This window comes from Sapajus apella, unplaced genomic scaffold, assembly GCF_009761245.1.
Source record: "Sapajus apella isolate SASKATOON/1434 unplaced genomic scaffold, GSC_monkey_1.0 scaffold214, whole genome shotgun sequence".
Classification (NCBI taxonomy): Eukaryota; Metazoa; Chordata; class Mammalia; order Primates; family Cebidae; genus Sapajus; species Sapajus apella.
The window spans coordinates 117,265-139,464 of record NW_022437154.1 but is presented as its reverse complement, the minus strand read 5'-3'; the positions used below and the strand labels follow the sequence as shown (position 1 = coordinate 139,464).

The following is a 22,200-nucleotide window of genomic DNA, read 5'->3' as shown; positions in this document are numbered from 1 at the left end:
TTTTTTTTTTTTTTTTTTTCCTTTTGAGATAGAATTTTGCTCACTCTGTCACCCAGGATAGAGTGCAGAGGTGCGATCTCAGCTCAGTGCAACCTCTGCCTCCCAGTTCCACCTCCCGGGTTCAAGCAGTTCTTCCTGTCTCAGTCTCCCAAGTAGCCGGAAATACAGGTGCCTGCCACCACACCCAGCTAATTTTTGTATTTTTTTGTTAAGCCTACAGCACCTGGTATTGCCAGGCGGTATCCCATCTGAGCACTAACCAGGCCCGACCCTGCTTAGTTTCCGAGATCAGACGAGATCGGACGTGTTCAGGGTCATGTGGCCGTATGCAATTTTTGTATTTTTAGCAGAGACAGGGTTTTGCCATGTTGGCTAGGCTGGTCTCAAACCCCTGACCTCAGGTGATCCACCCACCTCGGCTTCCCAGAGTGCTGGGTTTACAGGCGTGAGCCACTGCACCCAGGCTCCAACCTCATTTCTTACTCCCTTTCCCTTTGCACCCCAAGTTTCAGGCACACTGAAGGGCTGCTAGCCAAGCCCTCCCTCCCCTCTGGCCCTGTTCTCCTGCTGCTCTCCCCGCTCCTCTGCTAACCTAGTTCAGCCCATCTTTCTGTCCAGTGCAAGCCTCACCTCTTTGGGAGGGCTCCCTGACTCCCTCATTCAGCTGGGAGTACTCAGGGAGCCTGACAGTCACATCCCCAGTTCCTCCTGTAGCCACAGAAGGGTCTATACTGGGCACCTCACTGTGTACACTCCGTGTCCCTTCTCATGTGGCCCCTGTCCAGGCACAAAAGGGATGCTTAGAGGATGTTGTAAAGTGAATGGACAAATATTTGTTAAGGTATGGCTCTAGGAGGATGAAAAACTCTAGACAAGAATTCTCAAGTCCTAAATTCAAGTCAGCTGGGCAGTTGATGTTGTGGGCCTTAGCAAGCCATTTTTCCCTTCTGGGCCTCAGTGTCCCCACCCCTAAAATGGGAACAACTCATGTCACAGGGCTCTTGTGGGGATTAACCGAGATCACCCTGGAGACTGACTTTGAGCCATGTGATGGTCACCTGGGCAGTGCTAAGGCCTGAGCTGGCAGAGCTGGGTGGACAGTCACTTCCATTACAGCTGGGACTGGGACGGCCCATGGCTCAGCTCCTGACCACTGGCACGGGCAGACCAGGCGTGTAGGAAATGGGAGGCTGCCTGGAACAAGTCCCCCGTGACTTGAGCTTTGGGTAAAGGAAAGGGTTTGCACAGCCTGCAAGAAGAGGAGAGGGCACTCCAGGTGGGGAATTGGATGAGTATAGGCTTGGAGGCAGAACTCCAGCCTTGACTGGGGAAGCCTCTGGGCTTCTACTGTCAAAGCTCAGCCTGTCCAATTTTCTGCTGCCAAAGTTCTGAGGACCCATTATTCCTGGGTTAGGCCCCCTCGCTCCTTCCCTCCCTCCCACTCCTCATGACCCTGACCTGAGCTGGGACCTTTGTCTGAAGACCTGTCCCTGTGTCCCTGTATACTGTCAGGAGCCAGGCAGTGATGGGGCATGTGCTCTCTGGACGTATAAGAAAGGGTTCCTTCAGACACGGGCTCCCAGGGCAGCTGAGGGTGCAGTGGTGGGCAGGGTCTTTGGTCTTTGGACTCCAGAGAAGGGAAAGAGCTTCCGAGACTGGGGATCCACCCTTGGGTATTTCTCTATAATTTGTCTGGGGTCTGCTGAGGGGTGGGGAACACAGGTATCTGAAGTAGACCCCCAGGTGATTCTGCTCTAGAGCAGAAGTCCTCACACTTCACTATGCGTCAGCATCATTGGGTGGGTTTTTGAAAATGCAGATCCCTGGGCCTCACCCATAGAACTTCTGATCCAGGAGAGCTGGAGTGGAGCCTGAGAATCTGCATTTCCACCAGGTTCCCAGTGAGGCTGATGCTGCTGGTCCGGGAGCCACACCTGGAGGACCATTGATGGAGGGAGGTATAGGGAATTGTGATGGGAAGCAGGGTTATATGGGAAATATTTGCATCTTTTGCTAGTAGAACCCTTGAGTCAGGACCTGGGAAGTTCCTTTCCAACCCATGGGATAGGGGAGAGGAGAGGGGAAGGGAAGGGAGGGAGGACAGATCAGCGGGAAGAGAGCAGGAGTTGAGGCTTCTCTCTGTTGCCAATTCTGCTGACAGCCTCCGCCAGGCTAGGTGGGAGAGCCCTGGCCCTTTCACTGGGCACCTTAGACCGTAGAAACGGCCCTAGGATGGAGGGAAGTCCACCTTCTGCTCCGTGTTTCTGGAGTTTGCTGAGAAATCAGTCCACCCTGTCTCCAGCCTGTCTTTGTCTAAGGCCTGCTAAGTAGGAAGTTTTCTGTCTGTGCTGGGTGAGGAGTGGAGGCGCTGCTTCCCCCGCCTGAGGCTTTCTGCGTTCCTGCAGAGGAACCATTGCCCAAAGCAAAGCCAAGACCCTCAGGAGAACCCCCTGTGTTTCCAAGAAGGCAGCATGGATCCTAAGTCTAACTCCCAGGGAGCAGCAGGTGGTTTAGGACAGACTTGTTGGGCCAAATAGGGCCTGGAAATTCCCACCCACTCTCCCTGCTTCAGCTCCCTGAAAGCACCCGGTGGAAAGCCCAGATGTTGCATGCATCCTGCGGGCGTTCTCTCTTTGGCCCTCTCAGCACACAATTAAATTGCCCTGATGGGGAGGGGAGCACTACACACTGGGGTCAGTTGGGGGGAAATAGGGGAGGGACGGTGGGGGGTGGGAAGCTGGGGAGAGATGGCAAGGGGAGAAATGCCAGATGTAGGTGATGGGGAGGAAGGCAGCAAATCACACTGCCACGTGTGTTCCTATGCAACAATTTTGCATGTTCTTCACATGTACCCCAAAACCTAAAATGCAATAAAATAAATAAATGGGAAAAAAAAAATTGCCCTGATGTCCAGTGGCTTCAGGTCTCATGCAGGGCAAGCCTGGCTGTTTGCTGGCCTGAGTCTCAGCCATTCGTTCCTCATCAGAGCTGGCTGTAGTCAGCTTATGGCCCCAGGAGGTCCTACAGGACCTGGGTTTTGCAGACCTAAGAGGCCTTCTTCCTTCACGCTGTAACAAAGGTGGAAGAGCTAAGCAGCAGGGGAGAGGCAGAAAAGCCCTTCACGGTTAGGCATTTTACCAAGTGCTGGGTCCTTTTCCCCTTTGTACTTCTGACCGTAGACTGCCAGCACGGTCCTTGTCACTGACTGCCAGTGGTTGATACTCACCTTGGGCAGGTCACGCTGTGGACAGAGGTTGGTCATGTAGACAAAGATGGGACCCATCTGAGATGAGATAGTCATCTGAATGGCCCTAGTTGCCAAGTGCTGCCCCCACCTGGACTAATGCCCACCTGGAGGTCCCCAGCAGCCCCTTCCCTTACCTCTACCACAGATGCTACCTGGTTCCTCCCTGCCCACCTTTCCCTGTCCCATATCCCCCGCCTCTTCACTCCCTTCCCTGGGTGACCTCATCTCTTTCTGGCTTCAGAACACCAGGCACATACTGATGCTTCCCCAGTGTGTGTGCCTGGAACTGTCAGTCTCTGAACCTGGGGTTACACAACTCCCTTAGCCCCGTGCTCAGTAATACAGCGAGGATGGCACCCCATGCAGCTACACAAGGTGGCCCTGTGGGTTCTCATTCAGAGTTGTCTCCCAGCCACCTCCCTGTCATCCCCCAGTGTATCCCAGTGGCACGCAAATCAGCCACGCCTACCTGTGAGCACTCCATCTCCCTCCTAAATGTGTACCCTGAAGCGCACTGCAGCCCCCCACCATGCACTAAGCTCCCTAGGATGGACAAAGGTTTGGGGAGGCATTTTCTGTACCCACTAGAACCAGCTGTCCCCGGCAGGTGAGGGTGGGGTGGAGAGGGACAGTAGTGACTCTTCTGCACCCAGTCCAGGGCTGTCCCCTGTGAGGCCCTGTGACATCGAGGCCTCTGAGCAGGAAAGGAGACTGGGAGCCGCACACTGACCGTGTGTTTTTCTTCCACAGGACTGCACTTTCTTCAATAAGAAGGACATCCTCAAGTAAGTGTGATTGTTCCCGCTGCCAGGGCTGGGTCTGGGGCGCGGCTGGGGCGCCCCGCATGGGCTGGCTGTGCTAGCTGGGGCTGAGGTGGAGCATCGGCCTCTGTCAGCAGCCGCGTTCGGGTCCCCACTCTGCCACTGGGCTGCTGGGTGGAGTTAGGGCTTCCACTCCTCCCAGGGCCCAGATCCTCCTGCTGGGAAGTGCACATCTACTTACTACACGCTGGGCTTCAGGGTGGGTGGTTTCAGGCACATTCTCATTTCATCCTCATGGTGACCTTGTAACAAAAGAATCCATTTAACCCCATTTTACAAATACAGCTTAGCAACTTGGCCAAAGTCACAGAGCCAGGGACTCAAGGCCCAGCCTCTGACTCCAGGTCCCTTGCTGTTTCACTGCATCCTGGGTCCTGCTATAGCACGGAGTCCCTGTCTGTTAGGCTAGGGGTCCCTGAGGGCCCTCTGACTCCAGCTTTGATGTTCTTCCACTCCCGAGACCTCTGAAAGTTGAGGGCATGCCCATCACCCCTGTGCTATTCATTGGGGTCTGCTTCTTCCCAGGGCAGCCCTTCTCCTTGGTGCTGGTGGGGGTGGGGGTAGACCTGGATGGGAAGGATGCAGGCGACTGGCAGCCTCAGAACCCCGGAAGCAGATGGTGAGCGGGAATCACTGAGTACCAGGAAACGCGCCCCACGGGCCTCGCTGGACCCCTCTGCCTGGGCTATCGGGTGGCACTAAAAGCCAGCAAAGCACCTGGGATCACTTTCCCTCGAGATCGATGGTCAGGCTGGACCAGAGCCCACTGCAGCTTCCCAAGAGAGCCGTGCTGCAGCCTGTCACTGCCCTAAGCACTGCTCATTCAGGCAGTGCCTCTCGGCTTTCCTCTCCACCCACACTGCTGTTCCAACTTGTCTCCTGCGTGGGCAGGGGACACCCCCTTCCACCACCTTCGAGGGTCGGGGCAAGGGGCAAAGCCCCCAGGCCCGGCATCGGCAGACGTGGGCGCTACCCCCACTTCTCAGCTCTGTGGCCTTGGGCAACCATTTGACCTTCCCTGAGCCTCAGTTTTCTTTTGTAAAATGGGGATGGTGAAACCTACCCTTGTAGCATTGCAACACTGGGGTATAGTGTTTGATAAGTGGGATTTGCTCTGTAGCTTGAGAGATGTCAGGGGCGAGTTCCCCATTTGGACAGGATGGCTCTCAGTATTGGGATAACATGGCTGTCACCCCGGCCTTTCTTGTGGTACCTCTTACCTTTCAGAGTTCTTGACATGGAGCCTCACTTGAGCCTCATCAGGGAGCTTTGGAGCCCCTGCTTTTGTAGATGCCAAGCCCAGCCTGCCTGTCTTCTGAGGCCCATGGCCATTTTCATTCTGGCAACAAAAGCCCCTTGCCCCGGGCCTTTGCCCTGGCTGTCCCCACTCCCCAGAGTGTCCTCCTCTCCTCTGCCCACAGCATTGCTATGTATACTTTCAGATGCAACTCCAGAGTCATCTCCTTTATAAGCACCCCCAACACCCTGCCGCCCTAGCGCTCCCCCAGCTGCTCTAACAGAGTTCCTGGGCCCAGGTACCCAGCTCCCCACCAGACTTGCTATCAGGCAGGACTGACAGGGGGCATGGCACCTGTTAGCCACAAGTGAGCAAATGAAGAGTGTATGGGAGAAAGACAGGTAGGATTGGCTGAGGGAGAATATTCCATGCTGGGGAGCAGCAGGGGTGAGAGATAGGCCAGCTTCTCCCACTCCCACTCCTACCCCCATCCTCCAGTGGTCTTATTGAGTGCAGCAAGGTTGCCTGTATGGGGAAGAGAAGAGAGGAGCTTGAAGGCCAGTCCAGGAATCAGATCCAATATGATGAGCTTTGGGGTTGTGTTAGTCCATTCTAACGCTGCTATAAAGAAATGCCTGAGACTAGGTAACTTTATAAAGGAAAGAGATTTAATTGAGTCACAGTTCCACATGGCTGGGGAGGCCTCAGGAAACTTAAAATCGTGGCAGAAGGAGAGGCAAACACGTCCTTCTTCACATGGTGACAGGAGAGAGAAGTGCTGGGCAAAGGCGGAAAGGCCCCTTATAAAACCGTCAGATCTCGTGAGAACTCACTCACTATCACGAGAACAGCATGGGGTAACCACGCCCATGATTCAGTTACCTCCCACCAAGTCCCTGCCATGACACGTGGGGATTATGGGAACTACAATTCAAGATGAGATTTGGGTAGGGACACAGCAAACCATATCAAGGGCATCCCTGGCCTCTTGGAAAATGAGGGGTGCCAGGCAGGTGAGAGGACTTGCGGAGGGGTGTCTTGGCTTCCCATAGCCCTGGCCTGCTCACCTCTGCACGCTTCAGCACCCTAGGTTCTAACAGCACCAGAGCAAAACCCAAACCTGAGGCCCCGTCTGCAGCATGGGGATGACATTGCTTGCAGGAGCAGTCTTCTCACAGGGCCCTGTGTCTGGGAGGTCTGGGCGATGGTGTCGTGAACATGAAAAGAGCTACCTGGAGTTTTGCTGCTCATCAGTCCATCCTCAGGGAAGGGTAGTAAGACAAGACAGGATTCTGGATTGCCTGTCCCTGGAGGGACCAGGCACGGCCATGATGGCTCAATTCCAGTTTCAGCCCCTTCACTTTTCTCCAGCCTTCTCTGTGGCGAGGCCAGCATCACTGACCGTCCCTCCAGGGGAGCCCTCTCAGGTCCGGGAGCCCAGAGCAAGGTCAGCTGCAGAGCCAGGCTGTCCAGCCCCAGGCCTCTGCTGGTCTTCCCTGCTCCCAAGCGCCTTTCAGGGATGCTACCTCCACCCACACTGGGATGGTTTTCTTAGTAAGCTGCTCCCTGAGTACTGACCAGATGGCGAGGAGGAAACTTGAGCAGGAGGTTTTTCTTTGCAGGTTGGGGCCCAGCTCTGGCAGCTTTGGGGCAGTGATACCGAGTCACAGGTAGCCCGCCTCCAATTCTCCTTCCCTCTGCCCTGCCCCCACCCAGGCAGATCCAATTGCTCCCCAGGACACAGCTCCTCCATTCCTCCATTCAGCCCGTGTAGGCAGCCCACCCCATTCAGTCACCTTGTTTTTTATAGGCGAGAGCTTGGCATTTCGACTTCCCTTGTCCCGTAATTAGGTTGTGTTCCTTAATCAGTGGGACAGGAGTCCTTGTCTTCTTAGTGCACGCAGAGGCCCACCCAGCCAGCACCCCATGGTGTTTGCCTATTTGTTATTTTATTGTTTATTTTCTCAAACTCTTAAAAGCTTTCTATAACCTGTTTTAATGACTTACTACACATATACATAATGATTGTAGAAAAATTAGAAAATGAAGCCAGTCAACAGAAGACAAAAAAGTTACCTATAAACCTGTGACCCAGAAATCATGGCAGTTAATCTTTTAGTATATGTTATGCCAGTGTTTTCTTTTGTATGTGTTTTTCAAAAAGTCAGATCGTGGTCAGGTGCGGTGTGGCTCCTGTAATCCTAGCACTTTGAGAGGCCAAGGCAAGTGGATCATTTGAATTCAGGAGTTAATGATCAGGCTGGCCAATGTGGTGAGAGCCTTGTCTCTATTTAAAAAAAAAAATACAAAACTTAGCGAGGTGTGGTGGTGTGAGCCTGTAGTCCCAGCTACTTGGGAGGCTGAGGTGGGAGAATTTCTTGTAATTCCAGCACTTTGGGAGCCTGAGGCAGGTGGATCACGAGGTCAGAAGTTCAAGACCAGCCTGGCCAACATGGTGAAACCCTGTCTCTTCTAAAAATACAAAAATGAGCTGGGTATGGAGGCACGTTCCTGTAATCCCAGGTACTCGGGAGGCTGAGGCAGGAGAATTGCTTGAACTGGGACTCGGGAGGCAGAGGTTACAGTGAGCAGAGATTGCACCACTGCACTCCAGCCTGGGCTACAGAGCGAGACTCCGTCTCAAAAAAAATAAATAAATAAAAATGCTTAAAATTGCTTTTCCTGAGGCAAATTGTAAAATTAGGTAAGAAAGCTAAAGAAAATAGTATGGTGGATTCTCAAAAATAAAATTACCACATGATCTAGCAATTCTACTTCTGAGGACGTACCCAAAGGAATTGAAAGCAAAGTCTCGAGGAGACGTTTGTACACCCATGTTCATAGCAGCATTATCCACAAAAGGTGGAAGCAATCCATCAGTAAAGGAATAGATGAACAAAATGTGATATGGACAGACAATAAAACACTATTCAGCCTTCAAAAGGAAGGAGAGTCTGACCCACGCTACAACATGGATGGACCTTAAGGACATTATGCACAGTGAAATAAGCAGTCACAAAAAGACGTACACTGTAGGGTTCCACTTACATGAGGTACCTAGAGTAGTCAGATTCCAAGAGACAGAAAGTAGAACAGTGGTTGCCAGGGGCAGGGAGGAGGAGGAATTGATTAGTAGAGAGCTTCAGTTTTGGAAGACGCAGAGAGTTCTGGAGGTGGGTCAGTGGTGGTGATGGTTATGTAATAATGTAAACATACTTAATGCCACTGAGCTCACCCATAAAAAAGGTTAAGATGGTAAAGTTTATGGCGTGTGCATTTTACCACAAGTTAGAAAAACTAATCATTAAGATGGTAAATTTTACGTTATTGTATCACAATTTTTAAAGTTAAAAAAAGATAAGAAAAAGGATCTTAGTGTTCCCCTGATTCCCAAAATCATCACTAACATTTTAGTGAGCAGCCTTCCTTTTAGTCTTTCTTTTTGTAGGTGTATAAATGTATACAAGCTTTTTTTTTTTTTTAAAAAGGGATTATACAGTATATTCTGCTTTTTTCATTTAACATCTTATGAACAACTTTCAGTATCATTAGATATTCTGATATAATATTTTAAGTGGCTGCATTTAATGCATATTTCCTTTTTGAATTTTTTTTAAATTATACTTTAAGTTCTGGGATACATGTGCAGAATGTGCAGGTCTGTTACTTAGATATACACATGCCATGGTGGTTTGCTGCATCCATCACCACGTCATCTACATTAGTATTTCTCCTAATGCTATCCCTCCCCTAACCCCCTACTCCCAACAGGTCCTGGTGTATGTTGTTCCCTTTCCTGTGTCCATGTGTTCTCATTGTTCAACTCCCACTTATAAGTGAGAACATGTGGTGTTTGGTTTTCTGTTCCTGTGTTAGTTTGCTGAGAATGATGGTTTCCAGATATTTCTTAATTTGTGTAGTTGAACTTTTCACAATTTTAATTTGTGCTCCAATTAATATTCTTGTGCCATTCACATAACTGCACATGTCTGGATACTTCCAACAGATTTCCTGATCAAAGATAAGCATTTTTTTTTTTTTTCAAGACAGGGTTTCACCATGTTGGCCAGAATGGTCTCGAACTCCTGACCTCAGGTAATCCACCCGCCTCTACCTCCCAAAGTGCTGGGATTACAGGCGTGAGCCACCGCACCCGGCAGATACGAATATTTTAAAAACTTTTACTTTGTCTCCCTACTGCTGTTGTATGCACTTCTGACCACAGATCATTCATTGAATAACCCAAGAGTCTGAAGCTCACTGCCTTTAAGGGGGGCCAATATGCACTGTAAATAAATGGAGCTGTTGAGTCGGGTGGGAACTCTTTAGAATGTGCATCTGTAGAAATAGCTGCTCCTGAGCCCCAGCTAGTTATTGCCTTGGGGGAACGCAGGACCAGCTTGATTAAGAAACCCAGGTTTATAATATAAGATCTTTCAATTTGTGTATGTTGGCAACAAAATTCTAAATTTATTATTTTAGTATAATTCAATTATTTTTAAATGCTATGTGAAAACCGGGCAGGAATGTGGACCGCCTGTTTGTGACTTTCAGAGGAATCCATCTTTTCCCCACTGGTTTCAACTGCTGTATCATGGGCTAATTCTCAGGTATGTAGGGATCTACCATTTGTACTAGTCTGCCTTGTAAATGCCAGTGTCTATTTCATATATTGTCCTTATGATAGCTTTAAACTGTTTTAATACCCGACAGGGACAAATGTTTCCCCAGTTTCTCTTTGTTCAGGGTTCCCCCAGTAGCTTGAAGAAACACTTAACCAAACAAACTTTTGAATCAGGCTGGCCAGATCCCAAATAGATCATTTGCAGGTTTTAATTAGGATTGTATTCATTTTACAGAAAAATGAAGAGCATTCTCATCATTACAGCATTAAGCCTTTCCAGTCAGTAATGTACAATAGTTATCTAACTACCTAAAATATTATTATATCCTTTGTTAAACTTTCATGGTTTTTTTGATACTTCAAAATTAGAACGTTTTGTACCAATTTTAGTTGGTTTTGTGTTTTTTGGTTCTTTTAAATTGTGAATTCAATTTTTTTAATTAAAAAAAATTATAGAAACGGTCTCAGTGTGTTGCCCAGGCTGGTCTCAAACCCCTGGCCTCAAGCGATCGTTTCCTCTTGGCCTCCCAAAGTTCTGGGATTATTGGCATGAGCCACTGCATTCAGCCAAATCCTGTTTTTAAAAAGGCTAATGTTGGTACGTAATGGAAAAACTATTGCGTAGAAAAGCTTCTGAACTCTTTCTATTTCAAATCGTTTTTAAGCTAATTGTTTTTGGTTTTCCAGTAAATGATAACTTGCCTCCTCTCCAATATTTAAGTGTACTATTTTACTGTCTTAACTAATTACACTCTTCCCTCAGTATATGTGGGGGATAGGTTCCAGGACTTCCCAAGGATACCAAAAACTGCAGATACTTAAGTCCCTGATATAAAATGGCATAGTATTTGCATATAACCTATGCATATCCTCCTGTATCCCTTTTTTTTTTTCTTTGAGACAGGATCTCACTCTGTTGCCCAGGTTGGAGTGCAGTTGTGCAATCACAGCGCACTGCAGCCTCAAGCTCCTGGGTTCAGGTGGTCCTCCCACATCTGCCTGGGACTATAGGCACATGCCACCATGCCTGGCTAATTTTTATACTTTTTTTGTAGAGATAAGGGTCACACTGTTTTGCCCAGGCTGGTCTCAAACTCCTGGGCTCCGGCTTGCCTCCGCCTCCCAAAGTGCTGGGATTACAGGCGTAAGCCACCATGCCCGGCCTCTCCTATGTACTTTCAATTGTCCCCTCCTGTGTACTTTAAATGATTACCGCATTACTTATAATACCTAATACAATGTAAATGCTATGTAAAGAGTTTCTATACTGTATTGTTTAAGGAATAATGACAAGAAAAAAATCTATACATGTTCAGTGTAGGTGCCATTTTTTTCCCCAGACGTTTTCTATCTTCAGTTGACTCATGGATGCAGAACTCATGGTTTTGGAGGGCCGATAGTATATTGACTAGTGCTCCTGGGGAGAAATGTTACGTAATAACCGTGATTATAGGCATCCTACTTTGAGAGGTATATCCCCAGTATATACAAAAATTAGCTGGGCATGGTGTGGGTGCCTGTAGTCCCAGCCACTCAGGAGGTTGAGGCAGGAGAATTGCTTGAACCCAGGAGGTGGAGGCTGTGTTGAGCCAAGATCGAGCCACTGCACTTTAGCCTGGGTGACAGTGTGAGACTCAAAAGGGTATCGCTCTCTCTCTTTTTTTTTTTTGAGACTCAAAAAACAAAAAAAAAGAGCGATACCCTTTTGTTTCTGCTCCTAAGAAAAACTCCTTTTGTTTCTGTTTTACTAAGAATTTTAAGTTTTTTTTTTAATTGGCAAAATAACATATACTTTAAAATACTTTTGACTGGGTGCAGTGGCTCATGCTTGTAATCTCAGCGCTTTGGGAGGTTGATCTGATGCGGGCAGATCACTTGAGGTCAGGAGTTCGAGACCAGCCTGGCCAACATGACGAAACCCCATCTCTACTAAAAATTCAAAAAAACCAGCCCAGTGTGGTGGCAGGCACCTGTAATCTCAGTTACTTGGGAGGCTGAGGCATGAGAATAGCTTGAACTAAGGAGGTGGAGGTTGCAGTGAGGCAAGATGGCGCCACTGCACTCCAGCCTGGGTGACAGAATGTGACTCTGTCTCAAAAAAAAAAAAAACAAAACAAAACTGAATTTCTATGAATAAATACTTTTAAAGATCAAACAGTGGAGAAGTAGGTGAAGTATCAAGTAAAAGCCTCCTGCTTTTCATGCCTCTCTACCCTCACCTTGGAGGGACTGTCAGTGTAAACATGTGGTATATAACTTCTCAGATATTTTTCTGTGTTCACACATAGTCATAGATGCATCTATCAAATTGATCAAAATGTTTTTTGCTTAATATGATTTGTAGTCACAGACTTCTAAATATCAAACCATCTTTGCATTCTGGAATAAATCCTACTTGGTCCTAATGTATTATTCTTTTAAACTCTTGGACTTGATTTAACAGTATGTTATTTTTTCTTTCTTTCTTTCTTTTTTTTTTTTTTTTTTTTTTTGAGACAGGGTCTCACTCTGTTGCCCAGGCTGGAGATCCTCCTACTTGAGTCTCCTGAGTAGCTAGGACTACTGATGCATGTCACCACACCCACCTAATTTTTCAATTTTTTTGTAGAAACAGTCTCACTACATTACCCAGGCTGATCTCAAGCTCCTGGCCTTATGCAATTCTCTCACCTTGGCCTCCCAAAGCACACTGAGATTACAGTCATGAGCCACTGTGCCTGGCCCCCAGTATGTTATTTTATAAGACTTTTTCATCTGTGTATGTCAGTGCCATTGGTCCATTCTGGTACCTATTAGATTCTGGTATCAGGTTTCTTGTTAACTTTGTAAAAAGAAGTGGGGGCTTTCCCATTTCTTGCCTCATACTCTGGAGCAGTTCGAGTAGCATAAGTATTGTTTCTGGTCCTGGATGTTACGGTCGGACTAATGTATAGCTCTTCTTGAACTCAGCACCCTTTACTGGGGGAGAGGTGCAGAGATTAGTTCTTTGACAATGCCTAGAGTTATTTTCACAGTGATTTGGGATTTCAAATTCTCCTTGGATTTTTCTTTAAAGAAAAATTTCAGTGTGACTTTAGTTATTGTTTCAGAACAGATCTGTGTACCAGGGTAGAAGCCGGCCTTCCCACTGCAGAAGATACCTCCTCAGCCCTGCCGAGCACCCACGGCCTCTCTCGCTAGTCCACCCCTTCCAGGAGCCCCTGACATGTCAGGCAGCATGCTAAAAGCCACCAGTTTAAGGCCAGTGGTTGGTTGGTTTCATTTGAGACAGAGTCTCGCTCTGTCCCCCAGGCTGAAGTGCAGTGGCACGATCTCGGCTCACTGCAACCTCCGCCTCCCAGGTTGAAGCATTTTTCCTGCCTCAACCTCCCAAGTAGCTGGGACTGCAGGTGCCCGCTACCACACCCGGCTGATTTTTTTATTTTTAGTAGAGACGGGGTTTTACCATATTGGCCAGGCTGGTCTTGAGCTCCTGACCTTGTGATCCGCCTGCCTCAGCCTCCCAGAGTGCTGGGATTACAGGCGTGAGCCACCACGCCCAGCCAAAGGCCAGTGGTTTTATGAACACCATCCTATTTAATCCAAGTGTGAGAACAGTAAAACAGCCCCTGCTTTACTGATAGGGAAACTTATTCTCCAGTGGATTAACCCGCTTACCCACGCTGCTAGTGAGCGGTGTAGGCAGGGCTCCAACCTCAGCCTGACTTCATGCTCCTGCTGCAGTCATCCCACAGAACTTCGGAGGTGTAGGTCAACCCCCAGAAACACTCCAACATCACACCCTAACATGTGGGGCGGGGTCAAGGTCAAGTGGGAAATGTAACAGTTGAAAGCACAATGGGTATGTGAAAGTGCCAGATGCATGAATTATGAAAGAAGTTGCATGAATTTTGAAATAAGTGGTCATTCCTTATTTGGGAATGGTGTTTAAAAAAAAAAAAAGGGCTGGGCGAGGTGGCTCAAGCCTGTAATCCCAGCACTTTGGGAGGCCGAGGCGGGTGGATCACAAGGTCAAGAGATCGAGACCATCCTGGTCAACACGGTGAAACCCCGCCTCTACTAAAAATACAAAAAATTAGCTGGGCATGGTGACGCGTGCCTGTAACCCCAGCTACTCAGGAGGCTGAGGTGGGAGAATTGCCTGAACCCAGGAGGCGGAGGTTGCGGTGAGCCGAGATCGCGCCATTGCACTCCAGCCTGGGTAACAAGAGCGAAACTCCGTCCCAAAACAAAAACAAAAACAAACAAAAAAAACAAACAAAGAGTAGTTTTTCTCTACACAGGAAATAGGAGCAAAGAAAGTCCTCAAGTGCTCTCTTGTGGAGAGTCACAGCTTGAGCCCACCACCATGGCATTTTCTGAGCCTCCTCCCGCCCAAAGTACAAGTTTTGAGGTTTTCCCTCCAGCTCTGTCCCCAGATCATGGCACATCTGTGTGAGTTTAGGCTCCTTTACGGGGATGTGTGACTGGCAAAGTGCGCATGTGGCGTTTTACAGTTCGTTTGCCCTGGACAGGCTCTGATCCAGGGAAGGATATGCTGACTAGGGCTTGTCTTGCAGGGAGGAGCCAAGTGGCTGGAGTCCAGAGGTTCTGGGTTCAAGTCCTGTCCTCACTGCTCATTGGTTGTGTAGGATGGGGCAGACAGTTGATTCTTGAGCCTCAGTTTTCCCACCTGAAAATGGGAGACTAATGTCTACCTCTCAGGGTGATTTGGGGATTAAAAAGAGTAAAGCAATCCACACAGAGGGTCGGTCCAGGGCTGGCACAGAGGAAGCACTTGCTAAACCGTAGCTGGCGTTATTATCTGTTTGAGCTGGGTAGGTAGTCAAGTGCCTTGCTAAGGACAGCCAGGCAGAGGACCACAAAAATTGGTAGAATCTAAGGGAGAGTTGGATGGCTGTGCTGGACGGCTTGCTAACGGTGGACCTGGAGTGTGTCACTGGGTCAGGTCACTTAAAAAGAGGCCTGGGCTGATCTGGCATTGTGGGTGGCAGGCAGGCCCAAGTCCAGGAGATACAGGATCTTATCTAATCCATTCACTCGCAGCCTAGGATGTCACCTCAGGCAGGTTACTTACCTCAGCCCCCAGTCAATGTCCCTTACACTTGTCCCACCCATGGCAGCACTTAACACAATTTTTGTTTTTCGGGATAGGGTCTTGCTCTGTTGCCCAGCTGGAGTACAGTGGGGCAATCATAGCTCACTGCAGCCTCCAACTCCTGGGCTCCAGTGATCCTTCAGCCTCAGCCTCCCAAGTAGCTAGGATTGAGCCACCATATCCGGCTAATTTATTTTCATTTTTGTAGAGACAGGGTCTTGCTATGTTGTCTAGACTGGTCTCAAACTCTGGGCCTCAAGTGCGCCCCCAACCTCACCCTCCCCAAACACTGGGATTGTAGGCATAGGCTGCCACACCCAGCTCACAAGTTCATCTGAATATAATTTATACTTGTCTTGGGATGGCGGACTGTTCTCCGGAATGACAGGGACCTGGACAAGGGGATAAAGGACAAAGAAAGACTGAATAATGGGCAGGGGGCAGGGAGGAAGGGGACTTCAAAGTGAGACAGTGCCAGGATGCCTCACACCTTTCAGGGTCCATGTAGCATGCTGAGGTGGGCTTGCTTTTCCGGAGCATGGGACAGGAACTAGGGACCTGACCCACCAGCAAAGAGGGAGGGCCAGGCCCAGCAGGGTAACGGGCTGGGTCTCAATGGCCCCCAGCTAGAGAGGTTATGGGTGGCCCATTCACAGGGCCTTCCTGAGGGTGTGAGGGCCGCCAAGAGCTCTTTCAGAGAGACCTAACCCTCTGGGCCTAAGTTGGGGGTGATCAGGCCACGCAGTGGGCTCAGGTTTTGATGGACCCTCAGTAGTGGCAGGAGGAACAGTGACTAAGAGTTTCTGCTTGGATTTCCCGGCTTGGGCTCCACCCCCGGCCCTTGATGCTCCCCAGTTATGTGGCCTTAGACAAATCACTCTTAACCTCTTCAGCCCCCAGTTTGCTGAGCAGTAAACTGGAGTCAGGATGCATCTGTCTGCACAGTTATGCGGAGGAGGATTAAATTAGGTGATGTGTTGAGTGGTTAGCACAGTACCCCTACCACAGAAAACCCTTATGAGAGCCCAAAGGGGAAAAAATTAAGACTTGGATGCAGACCCAAGGAGTGAGGGATGGGGTGATGGTGGTGGTGCTGATGGGGTGGGTGTGGCGGAAATAGGGAGGCCTGGACACAACCTGGTTATCAGCACAGGGGCCTGGCAGAACTCACCTCCCTCCCAAACCCACACCCTGTCGGCAGAGCTGAGAGCCTCCAGTTGGCCCCTCACCTGGTCCTGGCTGAGGAGAGTCTGCAGAGGCAGAAGCCTAGGGGGCAGCATCAGGCCGCCGGGACCCAGGGACGGCACCCCCTCCAGTACTTTTCCTCTGTTCTTCTCCAAGGCTGCATTCGCGATTCTACGAGCTCGCCCCCAACCTCGTCCCAATGGACTACAGGAAGAGCCCCATCGTCCATGTGCCCATGAGCCTCATCATCCAGATGCCAGAGCTGCGGGTACGTGCAGGGCCTTGTTGCTGGCAGACAGGGGGTCTGCACCTGCCCCCAGATGAGCAGCAGAGGCCCCCAGGTCTGGGCCCAGCCCAGCTCCACCTTTCGTGTCTACATGGCTCTGAGCGGATCATAGAACCTCTCTGTGCCTGTTTCCTCATCTGTACTCTGAATAAATAAGCCGTGTGGGCTCCGTAGGGGTGCTGTACGTCGGTGGCCACTCCTCTGCTTCTCCGTTTGTCAAGTGGCCCCAAGCCTGCTGCACTTGGCAGGCCTGCGTCTGCTTCGTTAGATGGTGTTTCTGTCTCCCCCGTGCCTTGCTGTGGCTTCTCACTGACGTCAGCATGGTGGTCGTCCATAGCATCACTTCTCAATGAGGAGTCGAGTCAGGATTCTGCTTTTTGAGCAAGCTCCCAGGAGAGACTGATGCTCCTGGTCCTCAGACCATGTATATTTGAATGTTTCATTTCAGGAGTTCCTTATCCATAATGTGTAAAGTGCAGTCCGCATTGAGAAGGCATTTGGGGCAAACCTCCCCATTACAGTGGGACTTTGTCAGTAGCCCCTTGCCAGGCCCAGGATGTGTGGCTTGAAGGTGGGATCAGAGTGCCATATGACATCCACTTGGGGCCTGCACTCTGGTTGTGACTGCAGTCCTAAGAGACAGTGGGCCCCAGGCTCAGCCATGGACAGGCACTCCGCCTGGCCCAGCGGGGGCTCGAGAGCAGGCTCAGAAGGTTGCTGGAGGGGGTGAGGCACTCATGGGTGGGACCCAAGTGGTCTGTCTCTGAGCCTCCTGCACTGGCCTGGGCTGGGCACAGAATGGGGCTAGCCAAGTGCTAGCTTAGGTGGGATGGAAGGGCTCTGGACGAGTGATCTGGGGGTCAGAGGAAGGTGTCTGTGTACAGCTCCCTGGGGGAGGCGGCATCCGAGGTGGTCTGGAGGATTCACAGGAGCAGAGCAATGGCAGACCCGGGCCTGAACTGGCTCTGTGACACTTGCTGCTTGTCTGGCCCAGTTATCTGACCCTACATTCACCTCCCACGATCTTGGCCTGATGCGGCCTGAGCCAAGGTCGCCAGGGCCCTGTGCTGTCATCTTCTTCTGCTGGACGTGCCCTACACGTCCAGGCAGAGCCTGTGTGTGCTCTTCTGCGTAACAGGAGGAACCCGTGTTTCCGCTTCACATGAGGCAGTGCCTCTGGTAAGAACACATTGGCTGGGCTCAGCATTGTTTTTTTTTGGAGAGGGGATCTTGCTCTGTCACCCAGGCTGGAGTACAGTGAGACAATTATGGCTCACTGAAGCCTCAGACTCCTGGGCTCAAGTGGTTCCCTCACCTCAGCCTCCCAAATAGCTGGGACCACAGGCGTGCACCACTGTCCCTGGCTGTGCCCATCTTGATGATGTGACGTGACCCAACAGAATGCTTCCCAAGTTCTTACACGTGCCGGGCCTGGTATGAACACCTTACATACTTTAGCTCATTCAGTCCCCTCACGATTCACTTAAGTAGGTGCTATTATGATTCCCTTTTTACAGATGGGAAAACCGAGGCTCAGAGGGATTCCATCCATCCTCCAGGGTCACGCAGACTGTTGGCAGTCTGGCTGCCGGGCCCTCCTGCGTACCCTGCACCCACAGTGATTGCTGTGTGTGTCGTGTGTTTTCTTCAGGAGAATCCCTTCAAAGAAAGGATTGTGGAGACGTTTTCCGAGGATGGTGAGGGGAACCTGACCTTCAACGACTTTGTGGACATGTTTTCCGTGCTCTGCGAGTCGGCTCCCCGAGAGCTGAAGGCAAACTATGCCTTCAAGATCTACGGTAACCAGGGCTTGAGGAGGGGGCCGTGAATGTGAGGGGGGCAGTATTTGGGGCATGGGGCTGTCTGATGACTGCTGGCTCCTGCCCTGGGGACACCAAGGACAGTGAGACTGATCTGTCTTCTGAAGAGTGCCTGTCCAGTGGGCTGGCCAAGGGAGACATCAGTGCCTGAGAGACATCTCTAGGGGTCCTGAGAACAGAGGAGGGAGGCCCTCGCCCACCCCAGATTGCGTGGTGAGTGTGAGGGGGGTCGCAGGCATGACCTGTAGGCAGAGACAGCAGAGGCTTGGACTGGAAAAGCGGGGCTGGCAGGCCTGGCAGAGGGCACAGCCCGTGCAGATGCAGGGAGGCGCAGAGCTTGGTAAGGAGGCGGAGAAACTTGGAAGGTGGTGGAGTGAGGGCGGTGTGAGTCCGGAGAGGTAATTGGGGCCAGGCTGTGAGAGCCAGCCAAGGAGTGTGGACCTAGTACTCCGGATACCAGGACCACTGTAGGGTTTCCAGTGGGGAAGTGTAGCTCTCTTTTCTAGAAAGATCACTCAGCAGCTTTGAGATGTAAAATGGAGGAGCTGGAGAGGCTGCCTCGGCCATGGTGGTGAGGTCAGCCTGAAGAGGGGCCTCTGGAGCCCCCTAACACTGCCAGAAGTAGGGCCACTGGGTCAGCCGCCCAGCCCTGCCCGTGGGCCTGCTGCCTCACCAGCCACCAGGGGGCAGCAGGTACTCACGAGCCAAGGACTCGCGCTTCTCCAACAGCCCCAGGGAGAAAACTTCACAACAGACCCATGGGGACTCATGTCAGATCCTCAGACAGACCTTAGGTGAGATGGCTAAGGCTCACAGAGGGGCTGGGACCCAACCTGGACCCAAAGAGTCAAGGTCAAACCACCTGTCCTCAGCACCTTTGATCAGACGCTGGACCCCAAGGCAGCAGGGCCTACCAGGGGCTGATGTTTCCCTTTCTAGTTGTGTTGACTTTGGAGGACTTTGGTTTCTGTCTGTACACCCACATTTTGCTTGCATGTCAGAAAGAAAATACCTGCCAGTCTACCGTCCACAAATTATGCCCACATGACTCATATAAAAAGCCTTCCAGATTCCACCCAACATCAGCGCAGTCTCAGACCCCACAGTATTGCTCCTGGGAAGGGCTGCTGTCTGCCCAAGACAGGAGTGCAGGTCGCATGGACCAGCAGGCACAGGAATGTACGGAAGAACTGTGGCTCCCTTGCTGACCTAGGCTGGGGGTGGAGTGGGGAAAGGCAGCCAGGGTGATTCTGGTGCTAGGGAGGCCTGGGGCCTCATTAGCAACAAGAATCATCTCACTTCTGGCCTCAGTTTACTCATATTAAATGGCCACAGGAATCCAGCCAGCCAGCGAATCTTTGCAGACATTGCTGTGTCCCATGTCAAGGGCAAAGTTGAGTCCTACCTGCCACTACCCTAGAGTTGTGCACAGGCCTGTGCAGAGACTGGGTAGAGTTACCCCTAAGAGCTTGGGCTCTAGGGTCCAACAATGACCAGGGATGTGACCTCAGGCAGGTGCTTCCCCTTTTCACCTCCCTGTTTCTTCATGTGTATAGTGGGGATTCAGCTGTGCCTGTCTCATAGGTTTGCTCTGAAAATTAAATGAGAAAGAGCATGTCATGCTCACATCATGGGTCTTCATCACTACCGTTCGTGTCAGAGTTTGCCCAGTGGGCAGGAGAAGCTCATTTGCAGGGGAGAGGACCCTTATTGCTAGAAAGCTCTGCCACTGGGAAGTGATGTGTGAGCCAAAATGTAAAGGATGACCAGGAGTTTGCTGGGGAGGGCACCCCAGGCAGAAGAAACAGCACGTGTGCAGATCTGGTCGTTGGGCTGAAAATGGTAAGAAGAGACTTGGAGTTAACTTTGACGCGGCTACACGTGGCTTGGTCCTCTGAACCGTTCTGCTGTTCTTTGAGCAGTAGTGTTGCCTTTTGCTGGGTAGAATCAAACCATGTTCCCTGCTCTGTGTGCACAAAGGCCAGGCATGGGCCCTCTCTAAGGGCCTTTCGATTCTGAGTCTTCTGAGCCATCGTGGCTCCTGGCCACACACCACTGAGGCAGTATGGCACAGCTGAGAAAACCTGGGTCTCAGACTCACATAGGCCCAATCAGAATCCCTGCTCTATCTCCATGTGGCTCTCTGACCTTGATTCAATCACATGGCCTTTCTGTGCCCTGGTTTCCTTAGCTCTGGAAGTCTAAAGGGAACAGGGTCGGCTGTGGGCTAAGGCCAGGAAGGGCTATCTGGCCTACGCCTGAAGTTCTCAGGAAACCTCAGATTTGGACTTTTGAGCTGTTTCAGGATGTGGCTGGACATTTAGTCACTGTCGGGTTGTTGAGGTGGTGGCTGTGGGTGTTTAAGCTATGCCTGGTGGGTGAGCCCTGTTGGGGGCATGGATCCAGTATCCCAAGAGTGTGCATGGAGATGCTCTGGGACATCAGAAGCTGGTGGAGGTAGTGTGACCAGCTGGGAGGAAGAGCTATGGTGTAGGGGTCCCTGGGTGCACCCAACCCAGGCTCGAACGTGTCCAACCCCCACCCGACAGACTTCAACACTGACAACTTCATCTGCAAGGAGGACCTGGAGCTGACGCTGGCCCGGCTCACAAAGTCAGAGCTGGATGAAGACGAGGTGGTGCTTGTGTGCGACAAGGTCATTGAGGAGGCCGACCTGGACGGCGACGGCAAGCTGGGCTTTGCTGACTTCGAGGACATGATTGCTAAGGCCCCTGACTTCCTCAGGTGCTTCCACTAGAGGGGCTGAGCTTGGCAGGGCAGGGCAGGGCAGGCCAGGATGCCAGGGCTGCGGGCCCCTATCACTTGCTTTTTGTGAGCATGCTGCGTGGCCAGGGAGCAGGAGGTCACAGTCAAGGCCCCCTTGCCTTTGATGTGTGACTGGCCCTTGTCCCCTGGAGGGCCAGACTCTGATGTGAAGGTTGAAGACCTGAGGGCCCCTTCAATGATAACTAGGGGCAGAGCTCCCTGGGCACCGCTGTCCCCCCCAAGCCTGCCTTCCCTCCCTGTTGATGACTCGCATCCTGTCTGCAGGGGGTCCTAATGAGGCACTGTCCAGCGGCGGTGGTGCGGGGCTGGGGCCTGGTGTGCTTTTCCCTGAGGAGCCTTTACCTGCCCGACCCCGGGGCCTCTCACTCTCTCTTGCCTATCTCTCTTTCCAGCACTTTCCACATCCGGATCTGAGGACACGGCAGAGGCGGCAGGGGCCTGGAGTCCACCATCCTTCCCTGCGGTCACATGGGCGTGGCCTCCATGCTCCCCAGGAAAGCAGGGGCAGCCTCTGGGGTTTACACCACGAATATTTCCTGTGGCCCTTTCAGCAAAAAAACTAACCAGGAAGGGGGCGTGTGAGGGTTAGGACCCTTCCCACAGCCCCCCTGTGGTCCAGCCCCAGGACCCATGGCCCCTCTCCAGGCCCTCCACACCCCCAGCCCTCTTCCCGTCCAGAAATGCTCCCCATCTCCCAGAGGGAAAGGCAGATCAACCAACAGGACGTGGTGGGGTCATGTCCCAGTGCTGGCAGACACCCTGGTCACCCAGGACAGAGGGGAACAAAAAAAAGAAGTCAGGGTTTTAACGAGCTATGCAATTTTTTCCAAAACCCAAGGCTGGGCTGCCCCCCACCCCTGCCTGTTCCCCTTCTCCCCACCTCCTTCACAATGTGAAATGTGGGAGCAGTGGGCCCAAGGGCTCTTGCCCCTGGCTCTGCCTCTGGGTCATGAGGACCACCCTGCCTGCCCTCCCCAACACCATGGGATCCTCACTGGTGTGTGCTGTCCACAGATTTGTGAACTCCTGGTAATAAAACACTTTTGCATCCCTGTGTTCTCCATGTCTGCTGATGTTAAGAAATGCTTGAGGGTA

At 51.2% G+C, this 22,200-nt stretch overlaps 1 protein-coding gene and 1 pseudogene across 1 annotated transcript in view; one reads left to right on the top strand and one right to left on the bottom strand.

Annotated features, from left to right (window-relative positions):
* Nucleotides 1-22,158, top strand: part of CIB2 (calcium and integrin binding family member 2) — a 25,179-nt gene extending 3,021 nt beyond the window's left edge. Inside the window, exons 2-6 of the mRNA XM_032270663.1 lie at nt 3,998-4,032; nt 16,369-16,480; nt 18,150-18,297; nt 20,868-21,063; nt 21,498-22,158. Of these exons, the coding sequence (XP_032126554.1) occupies nt 3,998-4,032; nt 16,369-16,480; nt 18,150-18,297; nt 20,868-21,063; nt 21,498-21,519 (513 nt within the window). The 3' untranslated portion in view covers nt 21,520-22,158. The remainder of the gene's footprint in view (nt 1-3,997; nt 4,033-16,368; nt 16,481-18,149; nt 18,298-20,867; nt 21,064-21,497) is intronic.
* LOC116544380 lies at nt 212-330 on the bottom strand (annotated as a pseudogene).
* Nucleotides 22,159-22,200: the final 42 nt, after the last annotated feature.